The sequence below is a fragment of the Aythya marila genome, assembly GCF_965140915.1.
Source record: "Aythya marila genome assembly, chromosome: 1".
In the NCBI taxonomy this organism is placed as follows: Eukaryota; Metazoa; Chordata; class Aves; order Anseriformes; family Anatidae; genus Aythya; species Aythya marila.
This window is the reverse complement of record NC_139042.1, coordinates 181,481,465-181,506,350: the sequence shown is the minus strand read 5'-3', so window position 1 is coordinate 181,506,350 and position 24,886 is coordinate 181,481,465. Positions and strand designations below refer to the sequence as shown.

Here is a 24,886-nt window from a genome sequence, read left to right as displayed (position 1 = left end):
TCTGGCAATTAAATTCAGTGGTTAGAAGTGCTGAGAGTGAAATCTGCTGCAGCCTGTGAGGCAAAATCTAAAATTTCATGAGGAGCTGCATGCTTTCGGTAACTGCACTTCATGCACATCCATTGATTGCTGAGCCATGTGGAGCACTGTGAGAGGCTGCTGCAGCATATGTTGGGAAAAAGCCTTCAGAGAAAGAAACTGGTTGTTTTTCTTAAACATGGGCATGAAGGATCTTTTGTATCAGCAGAATAGCTGAGCCAGGCAGCAAAATTGGAGGATAATTGTTGGTGGAGGATAATTGTTGGTCATTTTTGTTGGTCAGTCTAGAAATATCGGTTGGACTGGATGGTCCTGTCCCAGAAACAGTTACATTTGGTAGAAATCATTGGTGTTCTTTTGATCCATGTGGTTCGAGTAGATGAAGAAGCTCAGCCCAGTGTGCATCGAATATGAACAGCTAATGTTCTGGCACACAGTTCTCACTAGCCATTTGTGCACCTGCATTTTAACTGCAAAGTAAAAAGGGAACCCAGAGTAAATATAATATAGTTAGAGCTTTGGGGTGCTTTTGATCCATCCCTCTGACCAGAGGGAAGGACAACTGTTTGCTCTCCTCTTGCCTTGAGAAAGAGGAAATGGCACCTTAATTTTTATTGTATTTTCCTGAGAGGAAGAGTAGCTCCTGGGTACCTGAACTCTTACACTTGACTTCTTCCTCCAGGGAGAGCAGACTCTATACCCAGGTAGGCAGTTAGCTAATTTGGCAGCTCATTACATTAGACTGAAGATAGATGAGTGTCCTCATCTCAGGGCTTCACTAGAAGGCACATCTGTGTCATAGCAAGGACTCTAGTATTTCTATTGTGGTGAACAGCGTATGGGAGATCACAATGGCAGCTGAATCTGGCACATGGACTAGGTGCTGTTTTTTTTCCCTTAAAATGATCTCCTAATTTCACTGTTTCCTTCTGTTAGCATTGTGGAGTTTGGTGAACAAAACCAATTCGTATTCCTCTTACCCCCTACCTTTGTGATTTGTATCAATAGCATCCCTACACACAACCTCGGAGAGAAGATTTCCACCCTTGTGGTCTTTCCTCATACAGCAGTTACTCCTTCTCTCTTAATCCTTTTAGCTGTCCAGTTCCTTTGCTGTGGGTGAGAACTTCATGCCGCAAAGGACCCCCTCTACGCGCCTGTCTGTTGACAAGACCCTAGCAGTATGAGGCAGGAACTTCATTTTACAGGAGCCATGCTGACTTTCCAAGCAGACAGTGTTTATGCATGTGCTCAGTGATCTTATAAACTCATTCTACTGCCTTTTCAGAAGTGGACTTATGTGAAGCTTGATAACTGCAGAGTGAGGAGGTAATTGTTGCTATGAACTGTTTTTTGTCAGTGCCTCTTAAACCTGAACTATATCCTCCAGTCAAAAAAACGGGACTGCGAATTAAGTGTACAGATAAGATTTCACATCTTTTCTCAAGCTGTGCTTCGAAACTTCACATTTAGTCCTGTAATTTGCTTCTGTCATCATCTATTGCCTTCGTTCTTGATGTGTTATTTCAGGTCTGCTGAAACGTTTCTGTCACTGTAAGGCTGTATATAGGAACAAAGTTATTTTTTTTTTTTTTATCATTTCGCCCTTATCAATTATGAGACTTTCAAGGGTCAGTTTCTTGCAACAGTATAGGATATGAAGCAATGTCATGCTGGTGGGCTTTTAAGTTCTTCACCTTAAATGAAAAGAAACAGACTATTTATTTTGACGTTGTGTGCTACAAAGAAAGCCATCTCAACTTTGACAGTCATGGATGTTTGAGTAACCCATAATTAGGATGCTGATATGTCTTCATTTCATATCTACAGTAACCATTGCAAACATTTAATTAGTGTGTTCATTAGTGTTTTGTTTCTTACAGAAAAGAGAGTTTGATGTGGATAACTTGAGCAAGCCAGAATTGCGGATGCTTTTGAGTATAATGGAAGGAGAACTAGAAGCACGAGACCTTGTAATTGAAGCTTTGCGGGTAAGTTACAGGGTTGTTGTGGTTTTTATATATATATATAGATATTACATTCTCTTTTGCCAATTCTTTTGTACTGAGCATAGAATGTTATTAGTGGAAGAATAAATTATGATTTTTAAGCTTTAGGTTGACTAAATCTCAGTAATCACAAAACATGTTCTTGTTTAATTGTTGTCATTCAGTAATTCTGTGTAATTTTGGTGTAAAATACCAATAATGTTTCAGGGAAAGAAGTGCAAAAATGTGAAAATGACTTCCTCTTTAAATTCTTTTATGCTGCAGAATCTGTTATTTGTGAAATGAAGGAATGACTTCAAAGGAGAATTCAGTCCATTCTTCATTTGTTCTGATATTCTATATATTTGTACATTCAATCATTCTGTGAGACAGGAGGAGCAACAAAGTTGGATGGTTATATCCAATTAAGAAAAAGCTTTTTTTTTTTTTTAACAAAAAAAAAAAAAAAAGGAAACTACAGGATATGTATTCTAGCAGCACTCCCAGGTGCTTGATTAGTTTTGTTTTTGTTTTTTTTTTCTGTGCTAGGCACATGTGAAGGTTAGTTTCTGCTTCGAGAGGTTGCAGTCTGAAAGTCAACTTAGAAAGCTGACTGGAAATGTACAAACAAAACTGTATTTTAATAATAAGATGATACATTTTTATGACGGTAACAAATTTAAATTTTATTCTGTTACCAATCAATTTAAACAGAGCTGCCAAACAGTGCAGGTTTAGGGGGAAAACAGTCTTACATGGATTGAAAATATTTATAGCTTCACAGTTGGATAGAGGCAAATTATGCCCTTTAAGGTCTCTTAAAGCAAAAACTGAATGCAATAAAATATATTAATACTAAATATTAGTAGTATATGCAATGATAATCAGGTAATGTGGGAACATTTTCCATTTGTAATGTCACAGTAACAATTGCAAATGCATTTTTATTCAATTTTAATTTGTTTTTTGGTGGCTTCACATCGTGATGCAAATGGAACTTTAAAGTAGCTGTCACTGATGCACCTGCGTTAATAACTAAAGACTTTATAAGTATAAAACTCTATTATAAGATATAATTTTCATTTTGTAGTGACAATAAGGTGCTGGAAGCAATATGATTCTGGGGGATTACTGCACTTTGAATTCATTTGGTGTTGAGCCTTCATGTGTGCGCATACATTGAAATGTATTGCCTTTTCATCAAGCTGCTTTACAATTTCACATCTCAGTTGTCCAGACAAGAACCTTTTCTTTTCTGTGACTGCCAGTTAAGATTTTGTAAAAGGGGGAACGTGTACACCTCCATTCAGAATCTGTATTCTGTTTTTTTTTACTATTTTTTATACTATTTTTATTATTTTTTATACTTTTTTTTTCTTTGGTTGGTTGGTTTTGGCTGTAGGAATGCAAATATTCAGACAGTTTTCTTTACTATATGTTCATGGCCAACCTACTATACTGCACACCAAATAATGGATGCATTGAGATTCAATGAAAAAAAAAATAAATTAATGAGAGTAAATGCTAAAAATGTGGAGCGCAGTCTCAGGAGAGAAAGAGTCTACATTGGATTCCCATGTACCTGCTAAAATAGGCAGTATATTGGTCTGTACATAGTAGTTTTTGATAACTAATACAGATCGATATAAAAATTGCTCCGTTATACATATGGTATAGAAATGTTGAAAAATGGTGATGTTTTTTTTCATTTATTCTCCTGCATCTCAATTTCTACTTCCCGTGTGTCGTAGTAAAATCCTCTAAACGAAATCCATATGGAACTCAATCTTCCAGGCAATGTGCCTGGTTAGCTGTACCAGTACTGGGAAACTTGGAAGTTGTACCTGCTGAAGATCTGTAGCCTGATATCTTGGAATATGATACTTTGGGATCTCCTGGTTTCTTGAGAATCAGTTACCACAAGTCAGCAATACTAGCGGATACAGTCTTTTAGGAACCTTTAAAAAAAAAAAAAAAAAAAGCTGCTAGATAGTCAGATATTGTTCCTTTTTTTTTCTTTTCATATTTTTAAAAAAGAATAACAAGATAATTCCATTGGAATTGTGTTGAATTTAGTACCGACATTGATTCATTTTGACAAATGGACATACATTGTGTATCTTTAAAGCCATAAGGAAAGGCAAATGACTTTTTTTCCATAATTTCAGAAGCTGCTAAAGCTCTATTTTAAAATGAGTAAAGTTTGGGATGGGTATTGTTTTTGTATGTGTGTTTTGTTGTTTGTTTTCTTTTTGATTTTATTCTACTAGTAATGCAAGGCTTTTGTTTGAAAGCCTAATTTCTTGGATAGGTTGGAACTGGTTAATTTCAAGCCATATACTAAATAGTGTAAATCGGCTTTTACTCTTAAGTGATTTTCCTGTCAGATTTTAGTTTCTGTGATGTATACATTTATTAAGCTATTTCATATGTTATTGAGCTTTTTGTAAGACCAAAGAACTGGGTCTCTTAATCTCCTCTTAGAAAGTAACTTCATCTTTGTGGTTGTTGTATCAGATTTTTTTCTCTATAATCACTAAAATTTAAATACATCATTCTTAAATGTACATGCCATTACCCATACTCATTTTGCAGCGTTTCACTGAGCATTTGTAAAATTTGTGCAATCAATAGTGTTTATACATCTATTGGAAATGTCTCTCCTGGAAGATTCAGACACTGGAAAGAACTGGTCTTGACTGATCACAAAAGAACTGGGTAACACTGAATATAGTTCAAGACTGACTCATGTGGTACTACTCATAACCTGCCTCCAGCATTAAGATGAATCCATTCTAACAGGACCTGTTTGAGGCATCTGTTAGTCTGTCCTTTCCGCATTGTATGTGTTCATACACCAACCTCTTGTTTCCTGCTTCGCTAATTTTGTGTGAAGCCATGTCATGTGCTTTACTGAAAATCTGAGACAGATCTAATGTACCTTCTCTGTCTACAAGGCCAAGTATGTTTAAAATAAATAAGTTTCAAAAAACACCTTCAACATCCATAGGTGGAATTTCTTGTCAAGATGACTCTTACAGGAGCACAGTGCCAAATGGTTTCTCATTTCATAACAGTCAACACCTTATCCACTGTATTCCCTGGTGGAATGGAACAGAGATTTCTTTCAGAGTTAAGGGGTAAGAACTAAGGAACAGAAAAAATCTCATTGGATAAGATATGGATTGGAATTTGTGCCTTGCTGTTTTTTCTAATTGACATGTTTATAGTTTATACATGTTAGGGAGCTATCGCTTAAACCACTTAAAAACTTGCTTTAAACGATTTTTTTTTTTTTTGGCTTATTTTGGAAATTTCCTTTTCATGATTGCAGTTTAATTCATATCATGTTGTGAAGAGTAATTTGCTTGTGTGGGTTCTGCTGGATTAAGCAGAAAACATTACTGACTTTGTTTTTTTGTGGACTGAGCCACAGTCATATATGGAGCAAACTCTACTGAATAGCTCATAGAAATCTAAAATAATAATCTTTTGAATGTGTTCTGTTTTCATAACTTCTGTTTTTTCTTGGTTTCTCTTGTTTAAACAAAAATAGCAATAAAATTATGCATGGATTGAGGAGTCAGTGAAAGAAATTAAACTCCAAAAGGATACCCTGTATCCATTAGTTCTGCTGTAATATTGCTTTCTGAAAGGGAGGAAGTGCCCTTGGATTTCAGGATTGTGCTGTCTTCAAATGCTTCTTCTTTGACTGTTCATTTACACATGTTCATTATATCACAAAAGAAATTCATATTTTATGAGCTTCAGTTTAATTTCCTATTGGTATTAGTAGGCATCAGAGAAGATGGCTACTTATTCCTCATTTAACACTTATGTTTAGGATGTTGCATAGACTTTTTTTTCCAGAAATTTTCAAAAAGGTCTAATCAGTGGAAAACAAAAATTAAAAGTGAGAAAGGGCAATAGTTTGGGATCATGGGAAGAAATCTTATTAAATTAACTACTCATCCCACTGGGGAAGAAAAAAAAAAAAAAAAAAGGAAATTCAGTTAGTAAAGTTAATATTATTGATGTAATAGATTTTATTAAGGCACTTGAATTTGTGCCACATGATTAATTAGAGAGAACCAAACCCAAGGTGTCATATATAATAATTAACTCCTTTTATGGCATCTTTGTGCATAATGTCTTGTTTAATGTTGAGCTTTCATTGTGTTTTATATAAAGCTTTGATATTTTGAAGTCTGTTTTGAAATGAAAATCAAACTTCAAATCCAAACTGCATTCATAAGAAATAGGCAAATGACATCCGTATATGTCTGCTTTTACAATACATTGTTTGGTTGTCTTCTATAATATGCAGATACATAATGACGCATAGTATTCCTATTTCTAAAAAAAAAAGAAAGGGCTGTTGTTTCAGTTGGTGAAGCAGGAAGCATTATCTAACTGGGTTAATATCTCCTATTATTGCTGTAATAAAGTAGATTGGTGTTTTGATATAAATAAAAGCTGTGGGATTTCTTTGTTTGTTGTTTTTGCCCTTAGCATGTATAGTATAGTTGTGATAATAGCATAGTATGTTGTTATAGTATATTCTGATTTTTACAATACACAGGCCTTGGTATTTTGCTGAATCAATCACTATTTGAACCCTATTTCTTTTTTGGAGAACTCTGGAAACTGGAAGTCAAAAATTCGGACTTGGAAAAAAAGTTATAGTTACTATCATCTAGCACAATTTAGGTTGCTGCAGAATGTCAGTGCTGTGAGGAGCAGCATCCTTGGAACAACAGACCTTTGTGACACTCAGGTCAAATTTCCAGATCTATTCTCCAAGTGAACAGTTAATTTGCTGTGCAGGGCAACATCAGGATTCACCTCAAAGGAGGTGATCTTTCTATAAATCTTTCTAATTAGCTCTCTGGCTTTGTAATAACTACTACACTGATAGTTCTTTTTGAATCTGTAATTTCTTTATTTTAATAGGTCCATGGCAAGGATTGCACCCCGATTAAACATAAGATCAGATTAACTTTTAAATCATTAAAGTTATTTTGTCAATAAGAAATAATATAGCCTAATTGCCATTGTAAATGCGTATATGTCCTGGTTTCAGTTAGCACAGAATTAATTTTCTTCCTAGTAGCTGGTGGAATGCTGTGTTTTGGCTTAGAATGAGAAGAGTGCTGATAACACCCCGATGCTTTAATTGTTGCAGAGCAGTGCTTATACTAAGCCAAGGACATCTCAGCCTTTGCTCTGTCCTGCCAACGGGCAGGCTGGGGGGTGCAGTAAGAGCTGGGAGGGGACAGACCCAGGACAGGTGACCCAAACTAGCCAAAGGGGTATTCCATACCATCTGACGTCATGCTAAACAATATATAGGGGTGGCTAGCCGGGGGGAGGGGGCCGGACTGCTCGGGGTTAGGCTGGGCATCGGTCAGCGGGTGGTGAGCAATTGCATTGTGCATCACTTGTTTGTACATACTATTATTACTTTCGTATTATCACCATTGTATCATCATTATTATTATTGTTATTATTATTTTTGTTATTTTTTTTTCCTGTCTTATTAAACTGTCTTTATCTCAACTCACGGGCTTCACTTTCCATTTCTCTCCCCCGTCCCAGAGAGGGAGGGGGGAGGGTGAGCGAACGGCTGCGTGGTGTTTAGCTGCCGGTCGGGTTAAACCACGACAGTCTTTTTGGCGCCCAACGTGGGGCCCGAAAGGTTGAGATAACGGCAGATCTGATCAGAGTGTGTTAAACTAAAATTGGTGGAAGGATTAGACCTGCTTAATAGTCACTTGTCATGATGCTGATTGCTTTAATCACAACTCTGCTGCGCCTGTTTTCCAAATTGAGTATTATAGTACATTATTTTCCGTATTTGCTCTCTGTAGTGTTGTTTCTCCTCTCCGGGCCCTGGTTTCAGACCATTGTGGTACTAAGTGTTATAGCAATGGCTTATGAGACGATAAGATATCTGGTCATGACTCTAACTTGGTATTTATACTCAGTAACATCGTGGACTCTGTACTTTGGAAACAGCATCTTGGGAACTATTAGCAATTATACCTATTGTTTTTCTCCATTAGAGAGTCAATCTGTGGAGGGGAAAGGGGAGGATATTTTTCCTTACTTGCTTACTCTCCCTTTCTCCTTCACCACCCCTGTATCCTCCTGGGTCACTCTGCCTTCCTCCTTCACCACCCTCTTATCCCCTGAGCTTGTCACAATAGCTCTCCAAGATATTGAATATTTCTGGAATACTCAGAATACCATAGTCTTGTTGTTCTGCCTCATGAATGCACTTCAGATTCTGCTTAAAGTTAAACAACTACTTATGAAGCTCATCCGGAGATCTGCCCGGAGGCAGTATAGTTGTGGGTGGCAGGGAGTATGGGTGGATATGGGCAGGCATCTAGAGCAGTTGGCACCCCCAGTGTGTTGGAAATTCACCCCTGAACAATGGCAAAATCCTCAAAAACTGGCAGAATGCTTGAAAAAAAGGTGTAATGATTCTGGCAGTTCCAAAGTAACACAAATCATTGTAACGTGCTGGGGCCTGGCTCATGCCTATCGAGCTGCCATTGATACTGCTGTCAACTTAGTGACAGACCCTGCGGCCACTCCAAACCCTGTGACAGATCCAACGGCCACTGTGACCCCTACGGTGGACTCTGCAGCCGCTCCAGTCCCAGCTCCTGCAGCCGCTCCAGTCCCAGCTCCTGCAGCCGCTCCAGTCCCAGCTCCTGCAGCCGCTCCAGTCCCAGCTCCTGCAGCCGCTCCAGTCCCAGCTCCTGCAGCCGCTCCAGTCCCAGCTCCTGCAGCCGCTCCAGTCCCAGCTCCTGCAGCCGCTCCAGTCCCAGCTCCTGCAGCCGCTCCAGTCCCAGCTCCTGCAGCCGCTCCAGTCCCAGCTCCTGCAGCCGCTCCAGTCCCAGTTCCTGCAGCCGCTCCAGTCCCAGCTCCTGAAGCTGCTCCAGCTCCAGCTCCTGAAGCCGCTCCAGCTCCAGCTCCTGCAGCTGCTCCAGTCCCAGTTCCTGCAGTCGCTCCAGTTCCAGCTCCGGCCGCTACTCCAGTCCCAGTTCCTGCAACTGCTCCAGTCCCAGCTCCTGAAGCCGCTCCAGCTCCAGCTCCTGAAGCCGCTCCAGCTCCAGCTCCTACTGCTGCTCCAGTCCCAGCTCCTGCAACTGCTCCAGCTCCAGCTCCAGCTCCTGTAGCCGCTACAGCTCCGGTTCCTGCAACTGCTCCAGCTCCTGTAGCCGCTCCAGCTCCTGTGGCCGTGTCAGAGAAACGAGCTGTAGCAGTGCAAGTTGACCCTGCAGAGGGCATTCCAACCCCTGTGGCAGACCCTGTAACAAAGTCAGAGAAACGAGCAGTAGCAGTGCAAGCTGCCCCTGTAGAGAAGGTGAAAATATGGTATAGAAATTCAAGTCGTTTAGAACGCAGAGAGTCTTCTGCCAATCCAGGTAAGGCTTCTGCCAAAACTAAGTATAGAGATGACGAAGATGATGACGACGCTGGGCCGTCAAGGATTCAGGAGGAGGAAGATGAGGATGCCGAAAGAGCAACAGTAACTACCCGAAGCCTAAACGAGCGCGAGCTACGAGATGTGCGAAAAGATTTTGGTCGCTGTATAGGTGAGCAGCTTGTCACCTGGCTGCTCCGGTGCTGGGACTCTGGAGCCAATTGTGTGGAATTAGACGGCAGGGAAGCCAAGCGACTGGGATCCCTTGCTAGAGATGCAGGCATTGACAAAGCAATTGCAGATGGAGCACGACCCACCAGCCTCTGGAGGCGTCTCCTCTCAGCTGTGAGGGAAAGGTATCCCTTCAAGGAAGATATTTTATGTCTACCAGGCAAGTGGACCACTATGGAGAAGGGAATCCAGTACCTGAGGGAATTAGCCGTACGGGAAGTGATTTATGAGGATCCAGACCTCAAACAAACATCCACAGATCCAGATGAAGTCAAGTGTACACGACCCATGTGGCGGAAGTTTGTACGGAGTGCACCATCATCATATGCCAGCTCATTGGCAATAATGGCCTGGAAAGAGGATGAGGAACCCACAGTGGGTGAAGCGGCTAAACAACTCCGGCAGTACGAAGAAAGTCTCTCCTCTTCCTTACAGGCCTGCGTCTCAGCTGTGGAGAAACTTTCTGAAAAGGTTCACCAACTTGAAGAGAATCTATTGTCCTCCCCACCTGAACCAACCAGTGCCCACCGACCAAAGGAGAACACTTGGGAGAAACTTTCTGAAAAGGTTCACCAACTTGAAGAGAGATTATTCTCCTTCGCACCTGTACAAAGCAGTGTCTCAGCTGTCAGGGGTAGGCGTTCACCCACACAAGGAAGACGATATGGTGGGTACTCACCCCGTGCCACCCTGTGGTTTTACTTACGAGACCATGGAGAGGACATGAGAAAGTGGGATGGAAAATCTACCGCGACCCTAGAGGCACGGGTACGTGAGTTGCAAAAGAAAACAATCAGGAAAAAGGGATTCTCCGAAAAGTTTGCTGCTCCAACTTCCAGCAGACAGTCCTTCAAACACAGAAACGAGGAAGATTCTGACCAGGATTAGGGGGGCCCTGCCTCCAGCCAGGGGGAGGAAAGGGACAATCGAGTTTATTGGACTGTGTGGATTCGATGGCCTGGCACATCACGCGCACAGAAGTATAAGGCTTTAGTAGACACCGGTGCACAATGTACTATAATGCCATCGAGCTATAAAGGACCAGAGCCCATCTATATTTGTGGAGTGACAGGGGGATCTCAGCAGTTGACTGTATTGGAGGCTGAAGTGAGTCTGACTGGGAATGAGTGGGAAAAGCACCGCATTGTGACTGGTCCGGATGCTCCATGTATCCTTGGCATAGACTATCTTAGAAGAGGATACTGCAAGGACCCAAAAGGGTTCCGGTGGGCTTTTGGTATTGCTGCCTTAGAGACAGAGGGCATTAAACAATTATCTACCTTGCCTGGTCTCTCAGAGGACCCCTCTGTTGTGGGGTTGCTGAGGGTCGAAGAACAGCAAGTGCCAATTGCTACCACAACTGTGCACCGGCGGCAATATCGCACCAACCGAGACTCCCTGATTCCCATCCATAAGCTAATTCATCAATTGGAGAGCCAAGGAGTGATCAGCAAGACTCATTCACCTTTCAATAGTCCCATATGGCCAGTGCGAAAGTCTAATGGCGAGTGGAGACTAACAGTGGACTATCGCGGCCTGAACGAAGTCACGCCACCACTGAGTGCTGCAGTGCCGGACATGCTGGAACTTCAGTATGAACTTGAATCGAAGGCAGCCAAGTGGTACGCCACAATTGATATCGCTAATGCATTTTTCTCCATCCCTCTAGCAGCAGAGTGCAGGCCACAATTTGCCTTCACTTGGAGGGGAGTCCAATATACTTGGAATAGGCTGCCCCAGGGGTGGAAACACAGCCCTACCATTTGCCATGGGCTGATCCAGTCTGCACTAGAGCAGGGGGAAGCTCCTGAACACCTGCAGTACATCGATGACATTATTGTGTGGGGTGACACAGCAGAGGAAGTTTTCGAGAAAGGGAAGAAAATAGTCCAAATCCTTCTGAAAGCCGGTTTTGCCATAAAACAAAATAAAGTCAAAGGACCTGCACGGGAGATCCAGTTTTTAGGAATAAAATGGCAAGATGGACGTCGTCAAATCCCAATGGATGTGATCAACAAAATAACAGCTATGTCTCCACCAACTAACAAAAAAGAAACACAGACTTTCCTAGGTGTTGTGGGGTTTTGGAGAATGCACATCCCAAATTACAGTCTGATTGTAAACCCGCTCTACCAAGTAACCCGTAAGAAGAATGAGTTTGAATGGGGCCCTGAACAACGACAAGCCTTTGAACAAATCAAGCAGGAAATAGTCCATGCAGTAGCCCTTGGGCCAGTTCGAACAGGACCAGATGTAAAGAATGTGCTCTACACTGCAGCCGGGGAGAACGGCCCCACCTGGAGCCTCTGGCAGAAAGAACCTGGGGAAACTCGAGGTCGGCCTCTGGGGTTTTGGAGTCGGGGATACAGAGGATCTGAGGCCCGCTATACTCCAACTGAAAAGGAGATACTGGCAGCATATGAAGGAGTTCGATCTGCTTCGGAGGTGGTCGGTACTGAAGCGCAGCTCCTCCTAGCACCCCGATTACCGGTACTAGGCTGGATGTTCAAGGGAAGGGTCCCCTCTACGCATCATGCAACTGATGCTACATGGAGCAAGTGGGTTGCACTGATTACTCAGCGGGCTCGAATAGGAAACCCCAGTCGCCCAGGAATATTGGAAGTGATCATGGACTGGCCAGAAGGCAAATACTTTGGGATATCATCAGAGGAGGAGGTGGGTCGTGCTGAAGAAGCCCCACTGTACAACCAGTTGCCAGAGAATGAAAAGAAATATGCCCTGTTCACTGATGGGTCCTGTCGTATTGTGGGGAAGCATCGGAGATGGAAGGCTGCTGTATGGAGTCCTACGCGACGAGTTGCAGAAGCTGCTGAGGGAGAAGGTGAATCGAGTCAGTTTGCAGAAGTGAAAGCCATTCAGCTGGCTTTAGACATTGCTGAACGAGAAAAATGGCCAGTTCTCTATCTCTACACCGATTCATGGATGGTAGCAAATGCCCTGTGGGGATGGTTACAGCAATGGAAGCAAAACAACTGGCAGCGTAGGGGCAAACCTATCTGGGCTGCTGCATTGTGGCAAGATATTGCTGCTCGGGTAGAGAACCTGGCTGTGAAAGTACGCCACGTAGATGCTCATGTGCCCAAGAATCGGGCTACTGAAGAACATCAAAACAACCAGCAGGTGGATCAGGCTGCTAAGATTGAAGTAGCTCAGGTGGACCTGGATTGGCAGCATAAAGGTGAATTATTTATAGCCCGATGGGCCCATGACACCTCAGGCCATCAAGGTAGAGATGCAACATACAGATGGGCTCGTGATCGAGGGGTGGACTTGACCATGGACGCTATAGCACAGGTTATTCATGACTGTGAAACATGTGCTGCAATCAAGCAAGCCAAACGGTCAAAGCCTCTTTGGTATGGAGGACGATGGCTGAAATATAAATATGGAGAGGCCTGGCAGATTGATTACATCACACTCCCTCAAACTCGCAATGGCAAGCGCCACGTACTTACAATGGTGGAAGCAACCACCGGATGGCTGGAAACATATCCTGTGCCTCATGCTACCGCCCGGAACACCATCCTGGGCCTTGAAAAGCAAGTCCTATGGCGACATGGCACCCCAGAAAGAATAGAATCAGACAATGGGACTCACTTCCGAAACAACCTTATAGACACTTGGGCCAAAGAACATGGTATTGAATGGGTGTATCACATCCCCTATCATGCACCAGCCTCCGGGAAAGTTGAACGATACAATGGCCTGTTAAAGACTACCTTGAAAGCAATGGGCGCTGGGACGTTCAAAAACTGGGATACGCATTTGGCAAAGGCCACCTGGTTAGTCAATACTAGGGGATCTACCAACCGAGCTGGACCTGCCCAATCAAACCTGTTACATACTGTAGATGGGGATAAAGTTCCTGTAGTGCATGTAAAAAATATGCTGGGTAAAACAGTCTGGGCTACTCCTGCCTCAGGAAAAGGCAAACCTATTCGTGGAATTGTTTTCGCTCAGGGACCTGGATATACTTGGTGGGTGATGCAAAAGAACGGAGAGGTCCGGTGTGTACCTCAAGGAGATTTAATACTGGGTGAGAATAGCCCATGAACTGAATTGCACCATGTTAAATAGTATATTATACTGTATGTTATCACTACCATGATTACTATAGGTGACTAATTAGAATGTATGGAAAAGAGTGTAACCTGAGCATGACATAAATGGTATGGAATAAGGGGTGGATAGATGTCCTGGTTTCAGTTAGCACAGAATTAATTTTCTTCCTAGTAGCTGGTGGAATGCTGTGTTTTGGCTTAGAATGAGAAGAGTGCTGATAACACCCCGATGCTTTAATTGTTGCAGAGCAGTGCTTATACTAAGCCAAGGACATCTCAGCCTTTGCTCTGTCCTGCCAACGGGCAGGCTGGGGGGTGCAGTAAGAGCTGGGAGGGGACAGACCCAGGACAGGTGACCCAAACTAGCCAAAGGGGTATTCCATACCATCTGACGTCATGCTAAACAATATATAGGGGTGGCTAGCCGGGGGGAGGGGGCCGGACTGCTCGGGGTTAGGCTGGGCATCGGTCAGCGGGTGGTGAGCAATTGCATTGTGCATCACTTGTTTGTACATACTATTATTACTTTCGTATTATCACCATTGTATCATCATTATTATTATTGTTATTATTATTTTTGTTATTTTTTTTTCCTGTCTTATTAAACTGTCTTTATCTCAACTCACGGGCTTCACTTTCCATTTCTCTCCCCCGTCCCAGAGAGGGAGGGGGGAGGGTGAGCGAACGGCTGCGTGGTGTTTAGCTGCCGGTCGGGTTAAACCACGACAGTATAGTTAAAAAAGGAGGAAAACTTGACTGTAGCTGCTTCCTCCGCCTTTGTCAATTATCCCAATAAATGGTCTGCTTTAACAAGGGGATAATAGGGATAATGTATTCCTAATGTGGAGGTGGTAAAGTGGCCACATACTCATGACATGGCACGGGCCACACACAGCTGTGACCTCAAATACAGCATTAATTTGTGTGGTTGGTTTTGTGATTGTGTTGTTTTTTATTTTTTTCCTCCAGCCATAATGTGGTTACTGCATCTTCCTGCTTTCCAGAGGAGTTTTTTAACGTGCACTGACCTTCAAATGATGAAGTTCTAATGTTAGCTGTCGAAAGGGACTTAGAAAGTTCAGATGCTCCTTTTGATGGTGACTCTTATGAAGTTAAATCAGAAGTAGTTTATTTTTCTTTAAAAATTTTAAAACCCATCATAGTTGAGATTTTTATTTAATGTTATTATTTTAATTGTTTTGTTTGGATGTGTAAAATTCAGTAGGTAGTGCATGGTAAAATGAAAAATGTTTATCTCGCTTCTAAGGTGTGTGTTAATTAGTGTGACAAAAAATGCAAATACTAGGTACTCTGGGGGAAAAATCCCCAATGAAATTCAAAAAAAATTGACTATAAAGTCAACACCAACAACATATATATTTTTGTTTAATCAAAGGTGACTAAAGTGTCAGTAACATTGCTTTGGGGCGGTGTCTTTTCTTCTGAACCGAATGAACAGGTGTTGTATACGTGATGGCAGGACCAGGAGGGCAGCATGAGAATAGCAAGGCGAATTTGGTTGTAGGCGTTTCATCAGTATTATAAAGCCTTGCTGTGTTTTCTTCTTTTCTTTTGTGTTTAAAGTTCAGACAATACCAAAAAACCTTTGTGTATCATGTATAGTTTATGATGATGGTATACTAACAATGTTTGGGTTTGGTAGGTAACCTACACTGATAGTGGAAAAACTTGATACTTCTAAGTATGCTTAGTGTGGAGCCTTTCATGCATGGTTTTGCAATTCAGTAATGAATGAGCTATTTCTTGGAGGGGTGGGGGTTGCACCTCAGGTAAGTAATAAGCAAAAGCTTTGGAAAGGGAGCTGCAGAAACCTGCAAACTGTGTTTACATAATTTGATCTGTCTGCTTCCTGGTAAATTCTATCCAGTATAAGAACTTCCTTCACTGGGCCAAGGCAGACTTTTGACTACTACAGGTTGAGGTTTTAATCAAGAAAATTTGTTTTTAGCTACAGCTTTTGCATCCTTTTTATGTTAATTGCCTTCTGCGTGTTGTGATGGGGTGATACTGCTTTTTTGTCTATGCTCTGTAAATTAAATGTTAAAATAGAGTTGTCACTTGAATTTGGATAAAGTTTTAATCATGAACTACTGTGCAGAATCAAAAAGTCATGCTATAAGACAATACTTCTAGAGTGAACTTTGAGCTTAGAGGAGAAGGAAATCTGGGAGCTCTAAGAAAAGGGGGAGTGAAACCATATAGAGTTTGGTTGTTCACAAATAGGCTGAAAGGAAAGAAGAATTACACTTAATATTAAGTGTGATCTGCCAAAGGAAACTCTGCCACCTATAAATTTTGAAGAATCTTACTTGCAGCAATTATGATAAGTTGTTGTGAATTTAAAATTCAAAGGTGAACTTCCACATGAATCCCACTCTTCTCCTGTACCAAAGAATGGAGCTGGGAGTGCACAGGAGGCAGCTTCAGAGGTTTCTGGCAGCCAGCAAGACAGACTGTTTTGTAGCAGGTGTCTTTGAAACATGGTGATTAGCTAGAAGGAGGAGCAGATGATTTTAAATTGTGTGTAACAGAAGGTTATTGTTGTAGACAGTATGATGGTAATCGTTGGCATTGGTGGCAAAAGTGAACTGTAGAATAATTAGGTAATACCTTATTTGTATTGTCACTTTTGTGTGTTTGAATTTCTTTTCAAAAATTTAATTTTTACTGAATATTTAGGATGTAGTGATCTGTAGTTTGTGTCCTTACCCATCTGATCGTTACTCTTAATAAGCAAGCATAATTAAAATTTCAGTATTTCAAGATATTTCAAAGTGATTGTAAGAAAACTATGAAGTATGAATAAATCTCAGGTTAATAGATGACCTGATTTTCAGTGCTTAGTTTTGAATGGTTTCTTTGTCTGCTACTTATTTAAAGAGGCCAGGGAAAGTGCCCTCTTCCCATAGGGATAATCAAGGTGCTGGAGCACCTCTCCTACAAAGACAGACAGAGGGAGTTGGGGTTGTTCAGACTGGAGAAGAGAAGGCTCTGGGGAGACCTTACAGTGGCCTTCCAGTATGTAAAGGGGGCCTGCAGGAAAGCTGGGGAGGGACTCTGTGTCAGGGGGTGTAGTGATAGGACAAGCGGTAGTGGCTTTAAACTAAAAGAGAGAAGATTTAGATTAGATACAAGGAAGGAATTCTTTACTGTTGGGGTTGGATGGGGCTTTGGGCACCATGGTCTGGTGGGAGGTGTCCCCCATGGCAAGGGGGGTGGAACTGGGTGGTGTTTAAGGTTCCTTCCAACTCAAACCATTCTGGGCTTCTGTGAAACAATGTAGTGTGTTCTTTGTTCATCTATGTCCTGTTTTTCTAAAAAGTGTTATACACAACCTAGGAGGTGTTCAAACCTTTCAAATCATGGGTTATGTCTTGTATCTTTTGTAATTTACACTATTTGTAATTTATACTATTCAAGATAAACCTTTTATATAAATTGAAGTTTTGATACACTGCTTTATTGCTAAACATCTCAAGAAAGTAGTTATCTATTAAGTATTTACCTATTAAATAGTAGTTAATAGTGAAAAGTAGTAGTCTATTGAATATCAATGTAAGCCTCATTTTTTAAGAATTGCATGACTGGGTACAGTGCTAGAAAATAGCTTTTGTTTGTCTCATTTAAAGAAAATCATCAATACACCTTGAGACAGTGAATCCCAACACTGTAGTTCAGGAAATGTGTAAAATGTTAGAGATCTTATATTTTTATAAAATGTGTGTGTTTGTTTGTTTGTTTTTAAATCAAAGGACAGCCTTATACCTTATTCTTGATATTGCCAGAGTCTGTGTTTCAATAGTTTGGAAATACTGTTTCTGGTATTGGTGGGTTGGATTTAAGTATTAATATCCTATATAAAAGATGAGATGTTGAAAAATAAAAATTTGGTTGCCTATCAAAGTATTTGCTTTTCTTATATTCAGTATTCAGTCTTGTGTTTTTTTTTTTTTTTTTTTTTTTGTAGCACTGGCTCTCTAAGTGTGGATAGCTAAGAGTAAATGCTTTTCTTTTCATCATGAAAGATATCAAGTGGATTTTTCCTTCAAGTGTCAGCCTTATTTTTGGCACTTCATTACAAATGGAGCGAAGTCTTGCCTTTTCCAATAGATGTTGGGGATGCAATAGCAAAAATTAATGGATTCATTAACTTTGATCTGAGGGATCCTGGTTTGTTTGGTTTTTGACATCTACAAAGGCCTCTTCTAGAAGCCACTGACAAAATAAGTTTTTAGTAGTGTTACATTACTTCTTCAGTTATTTGCTCTTAGCCAAAGGGAGATAGTAAGCACTGAACAAAGAAAAACAGTTGTTAAATGATACAAAAACACTACTTTCAGTGCGTTGTTTACTAACCTTAAACCTCACTACTCAGGTAGACACCCTTATTCCAAGCTCTCCTAAAATTAGAGACTAGTAGTATGAAACTAGTATAAAATTGCTGGAAACTGTCTTTTTCCAGCAGTGACTGTTAAACTGATAATGTTCTCTTTCTGTTTTTGACATAAGATCTGAATAACTTTATTGTTGCCAGGCATGTAACTACTGATTTAGCTGAACGTATTCTGCTAGTTGCTTATCTGGGTAATTGCTTTACCGTTCCTACTTGATTTGCCCTATTCCCATTTGCCATTTGTGTGCATGTGTCATCCAACTGACTCTAGCCAGTAGATATGCACACAGATTTTGTAAAATAATAATAAAAATATCTATCATTGTGTTGAAGTAACTGTTGGTTTCTGTGATCTTTATAAATAATACAGCTGAGACTTCATTGTTACAGTGACTTATTTAACTGTGTTTTCTCTGGCTGCCATCATTACTCTCATTGCTGACAATGAGAAATGTAATGGGGACAGCCTATCTGTATTGTTATATTAACTGTAATTTTCCATTTTTAGTTACGGAGACATACACAGGATGTTTCCTCTATGCCAATAAACGGTGCAGTTAATTTTGTTGATGGCAATACTGAAATGCAACTGATATATAATGCTGCTTTCCTTTCTGTGTGCTTCTCTCATGTGTGCAATTTATTTTAGTGCTTCTTTCTGTTACTGTTGCTGAAGAAAAAATTATAGCGTTTGTTCTTGGATCTTTCAAATTAAATTCTGATACTTGTTTATAAAAGTATTTCCATTACTGTGAATACGGTAAGAGATTTCAGTGGGGTGACTTTCAAATATGCAGAAATACTCACAAAACATCAACTACTTCTGTTACGTTTGGGTCTGTGTGTCCCTGTGCTTTTTTCCCTTTCGCTCTGTTTTGATGCTGTTCTGCCTGGTGGGCAGGTCTTTCCACCTGCATTTCTCCCAGAGAGACATCTGTCTTAGCAGCTCTGGCAGAGTGCTGAAAATGCTTAGCTCTAGGTCTGTTATAAAGGCCAGCATTCCATTTGTTTAAATAAATGGAAAAATCGAGAAAACAGAGCAACAGTGATTATAGAGATCTCTATGAAATAGCAGAGTAAAATTTTAGCTAGGTTCTGTGGAAATATAAGCTGTTACATGACTAATTTAAAATTGATAATTTAAGTATCTATGAAGAGAGTACTAGCTAGGAAGGTGCCTTAAATTTTTAATAAAGGGTGTCAAATCCAGAATGCAGATAAGGATTCTGTTTCCTTTAAAATGTTACATTCAAGAAATCAAATGTATTTAGTTAGATGTATTCATTCATTTAAACTCTTCTCCAGGGATAGTGGCAAAAATAAAATTGTCCTTGGATGTAATACACATTACTCTCCAAAATTTTTTCTCCAAAATGGATACTGGAAATCATTTCAAAACTTTGAAGTCTTATACTTTACCTCAAGTAAATCCATACTGTTAAGCAGTGTAAACACGCAGTTTGCTGCCCTTTTAAATTATTTAGTCTTGTAATCAAGTAATTGTCATGCAGTAATATAGGATGATATTTTTACCAATTGCTATGCAGTAACATGAGTTACATTTTAAATGAGATTTTGATAATCTGAAAATATGAAAATCTAAATAGGAAAAGAAACGGACTGATTTAGTTACAGCTTTTTGTTATATGTATGCTTTGTCTGTTGCTGTGCTGAGGAAACTTCTACCTGCTAAGTATGGAGGTTGAAGTCCTCTTTTCTTTGGTAGAGGAGAAATCAGAGTTCCTTCTATAATTCAGAAAAATGACTGTCAGATTTCCAGACAAAGCATTCTGAACTGATTTGCACCAATCTGAACTACAAATTTGAATGTGCAAAGTGTAGATGACGTGGCTGTGTAAAGTAATCAGAAAGTTTAATTCCATTCCGTCCATTGAGACTGAATATCAGGATGAAAATGTGTATTATTTTCACAAATAATAAATGTCTGGGTGGTTAGATAATCAGAGCATAGAACAGTGATACTTCCTTACAAAATATTGGCCTATAACTTTCAAATGTATAAGTATCAGACAACAAAGCTGTCATAAAATAGGCCTAATATCATGTTTATAGAGAACATCTGGGTGATTATTCTCAATTAAAAACACATGTTGTTCCATGATCTGAGCTTTGTCTTTTTCTGCATGTAGAAACTCAGTACGAGGCCTGAGTTTCACCTTCTACATTTGTGTTTAAATACATACATACATACATACATACATACATATATATATATGTAATGTTGACTGTCTTGGTTTATTTTTTTGTTTTGTTTTGTTTTCTTTTAGTACTGATGTGTTAGTAACTGATCTTAGCTTTGTAATAGGGTCTGTACATTTTTATATCCTTTTCTTCTTCCAGCCTCAAAACAGGGGATTTTCATTACTCTAAGGGGGGAAACTAGTAAAGAAGAATTGGAAACATATGTCTGTTCTGTGTGTGCCTCTTTCTTTCATGGATGTTTTTGTCAGGTAACAGGGAGAAATGGAAGTAGACTTAGCAATACTGGGGTAATAGGGAATTGGTGATACCGGGATATTCTCTTCTTACGGAATCAGACCCCAAAGGAGATTCAGGCTTGATCATTACCTTGACTGTAAGCTGCTTCTTCAGTGCTTTCTGTTAGAGTGTAAGTCAGGTTTAAGTGTTAATTAAGCATCTGTCTTCCTGTACTTTCAAGTCCTGAGACTTGATTAAGAGTGACATTACTGCTAGGCACGTTGTACTTTTGTTAAGTCTGCTTTTAGGTGGAGAAGAATGAATTGTACAGCTTTATGCAAACCACTTTAATATTTGCATACTTGGCATGAAATGGAGAAAGTTTAGTTTGCCACTGTTCTCATCAGCTGCTAGTGAAGATCTGACCTTTTGTGCCTTAAAATGATGATCTTAGTGCATCTTCTTGAATGGAGGTTACTAAGGACAGCCTTGTAAAACAACATACAGTCCTCATGTATCCAGAGCTTTGTTTTTACCCTGAAAAAATATTTTTTAAAAACCTGGATTTAGAGCTATGCAATTCTGAGAGAAAGCAACACTTTGCAAGTGCACATGCAGCCTACTTTACAGTCAAATTTCATTGATTTATCTGGATGACTGAGATTAGGCAGACTTTGGCTGTCATGGGACACTGCCCCAAGACAGTTTTGAATGCTTTTTATGAGTATGTGTACCTTACATTAAAAATTATGGAGAAGTTATATTTTCCTTACCAGTACCTCTACAAAAAGACTTTTATGATCCTGATCAGTGATCTGTGAAGAGCTCTTTTTATAGTAAGAAGCAATTCTATAGTTCTGTTAGTGTAATCAACCTATATGTTAGTTTTATTTAATTTGCCAATTGTGTCATCTTATTGCTCAATTTCTTCTACTGTTTTCACCCCTTCTAAACTAGCTCTTCATTGCTCTTCAGAGAGTCTCCATTTTTTTCAGCTCCTGTAACATCCAAAAAGTGTACATGAAAGCTTTTGTCTTAGAGTATTTGGCATTTACTATGGAAACAGTTTAAATTTATCGAACAAATATTTTTTGGCATAACATTGGGTTCATTAAAATCTAACTCACTTGTCGAATTTGCATAGGTATGCATTATCAGAGTGCCAAGAAAGGAATGTAAACTGTAGTTAAGTTTCTAAGGAGTAATTGAGCATCACATGTTCATTGACAAAATCATGCTGCAGGATTCTGTTTCTTCAGCAGTCACTGACATTTACACTTTTCATTTGCTCTGTAAAATGTTTTATGCATAAATAACTTCTCATGTGGTATTTGGAAAAAATTCACTTACACATGCATTTAAAAAAAAGTGCCCCCAAACCCTCCGTCATTCTTAATTAATCATAGTAAGATCATAGCGAGACATTTTTATTTAGCAGGTACCTCTGAAAGTACTGCTTTTATTATGATTATGCATTCATTGATAACTTTTTTTTTGGCTCAAACAAACATGTTCTCTTTCAGCCACCTTCCTCTTCTAAGTAGTTTGTTATCTTTTCAGTTTTGTTCGGAATCAAGATGTTACACACACACACTCTCCCTAATGTAACATGTAGAATAATAAGCTTTTTACTGCCTCCTATTCTGTGCTGGTTAGTGTCAGAAAACTTCTTGCCACTCCCCAATACATATGGCAAGAGACAATATTAATATGAACCTATCAACATCTGCTGAAACAATTTTAGTAGATGTGGAAAAGGAAATTAATCAGAGGAACAAATGCTTTTGAAAGGAAGGAAATTTTGTTTAAGGGTTCTGGAGAAGCTTTAATTCAGCTCCATTGTTCCACATCAGTATAGGACGTGCAGTCCTATTTCTGATGTTTATCTTCAGTTGCTGCATGGAAGACTTGTTGAACTTTTAACTTGGCAGGTAAGTGAAGAGGAAACTCGGAAATATATTGGGGGAAAAAAGTGTAGTACCAAACTTAAAAATGTTACTGCTTGTATATTCTGCTACTAGTTATATAAACTGAGCATGAAAACTTATTTCAGTGATTGTGTGCAATTAATATCAACTTAGATTATTATCAAGAGAAAATTAACAATATAGTTTATATTGTGTGATTATTTTTCTCATTTTTTTCTCATTGGGCTTATTTTTTAGTTATGTGTTAATTGGTCATATTTGTTGTTTTTTTTTATTTTGCTTTGCTTTTACCTTTAGGTTCACAGTAAGATAGGTATTGTTTGAAGTTTCTCCTTGCTCCCTTGCATTCATGTTTAAATAACGGGACAAAAAGAAATCTAATTAGATTTTGTAATTCTAAGTCTAGTCACTGAAAACAAATATTTTGTTCCCTGAAGTGCCACAGAAACAAATAAGCAACTACAGACCAGTGTCTGTGCTGGATTTTCAGCTCGCCCTGCAGCCCATCACCCAGGTACTTCCATGCCTTTTGCTCCTCACTCTACACATCCTGCTGCCAGTCTCCATCCCCCAGTAGATAGATGGGATCAGTGACTGCAAAGGGTCAGCTTGAGAGATGGAAGTGTCCAGGAGGGAACTGGCAGATAGGTGTGCAGGAGTGACTTGAATAATGTGAAAATAGGTGGTATAGGGGGGAGTGAGGTGTCTTGATGTATGTGGTAGGAGGGAGGCTCCTACCAAGCAATGAAGTAGTATTTTATTTTACAGCCTTATCTATCAGATTTTTGTTGGCTACAGACCTAGGAGAGAAAACTTGAGAGAAAACCTTCCCCTTGTGTTGCACAGCTGACAGTGCTGATTTTATTATTTTGGGGAGTGTGACAGACTAAAAATTCTGCTAATTTTTGACGAGTATTTTCATGATTCACGGCAAGAAATAAGAACTCTTCTACCAATAAGCATTCAGTTGTTTTTCAGTTGTTAACCTCCAAGAGCTTATTTCTGTGCTTTGTTACTTGAGTTTGCTAACGTATCTACAAGGGGAAAAAACAACAACGGAAAGTTGTAGAATAAATCAATAATTATGGAATAATTTAGGTTGGAAGGCATCTAGAGAGAACATTCAGCCCCGTCTGCTGCTTACAGCCGGACTGATGTCAAGGATGGATCAAGTTGCTGAGGGCCTTATCCAATCAAGCCCTAGAAATCTTCCAGTGACAGGGGTTATACATTTTCCCTGCGCAGCACGTTTCAGTGCTTTTCTGTTATCTCTGAAAATAATATGAGTCCAACTGGTATTCTCTTTTCATCATGGGAGGACTGCTGCTTGTCCTTTCAGCGTGCAGCCCCCTAACATGTTTTGTCTCCATGATTGTTTTACACTGAACAGTCCTATTTTTACTTAGCTCTTCCTCTTAAAGAAGACACCTTGACTCTTTTTTTTCCTCTCTGAAGACGTTTTTCAATTCTGCTTTAATTTTTTTTTTGCATGTGAACTCATAGTCCATCCTTGATCTAACACAAAGCTATAGGCCAGCCTGCCCATAAATAAACTTCAGGCTCTTGTTCTATAAGTGGTAGCTGCAGTCTTATTTTAGTCTTTTGCTTCAAACCATGTGTAAGGATTTAAAAGTTGTGTATAAATGTGATGTTCTTATTGGATTGAATTGAAAAGCTATTGTAAATCTGTCTAAGCTTTTGCCCTTTTGCAGTAGTGAATTTCTTGAATTAACTATTTAAAGTTTTTTCCTCTGTTTTTAGATATTTTCTTGATTTGTATGTGCTTACCAGTATCAAAAGCAATTCTCCAGTTGGAGATTGGAGGATTTATCTTAAGATATCATTTTGCATAACAGTGGCATATGCTGCAAATAATAGTATTTCCCATGGACACCTTTCTATACCTTTATATACTTTAATCTTAGCCCTCTAATTAAAATATGAGTTAATGTGCAAATGGGTATGTACAGGAGCGTAAAGTTGACAGTTCATAAATTCATATAGCACCTTTCACAATGCAGCAGTCATGATTAGTTCCTGTAGTGGGTGCATATTTTTTTCTGGTTTTGAAAATTTGCTGTTTGAAAATACATTCAGTTAATTATTCACAAGCAGACATTTAAAATGTTATTTTCTCTATATGTTTCTGTGCAATTTAAGTTAATTTGAGACACTGCTAATGCTGTTTCAGCACAGCCACCAAATTATGCAGACTCTTTAAAAGAATTAATTACCCTTGTGACATTAGATTGTACAGTCCTCAGATAACAAGTGCCATCAAAAGTAGGTATCTTGATATTTTGACTAGCTCCTGTGACTTGAAACTC

The 24,886-nt window shown here is 39.7% G+C and overlaps 1 protein-coding gene across 2 annotated transcripts in view; it reads left to right on the top strand.

Moving 5' to 3' along the window:
• CTTNBP2 (cortactin binding protein 2) overlaps positions 1-24,886 on the top strand; it is a 95,343-nt gene that overhangs the window by 9,583 nt on the left and 60,874 nt on the right. For both annotated transcript variants that reach the window (XR_014319101.1, XM_082779948.1), the window contains exon 2: positions 1,923-2,030. Coding sequence is in view for 1 of the 2 variants with exons in the window: in XM_082779948.1 (XP_082636074.1) it covers positions 1,923-2,030 (108 nt within the window). In the remaining variant the exon portion in view is untranslated. The remainder of the gene's footprint in view (positions 1-1,922; positions 2,031-24,886) is intronic.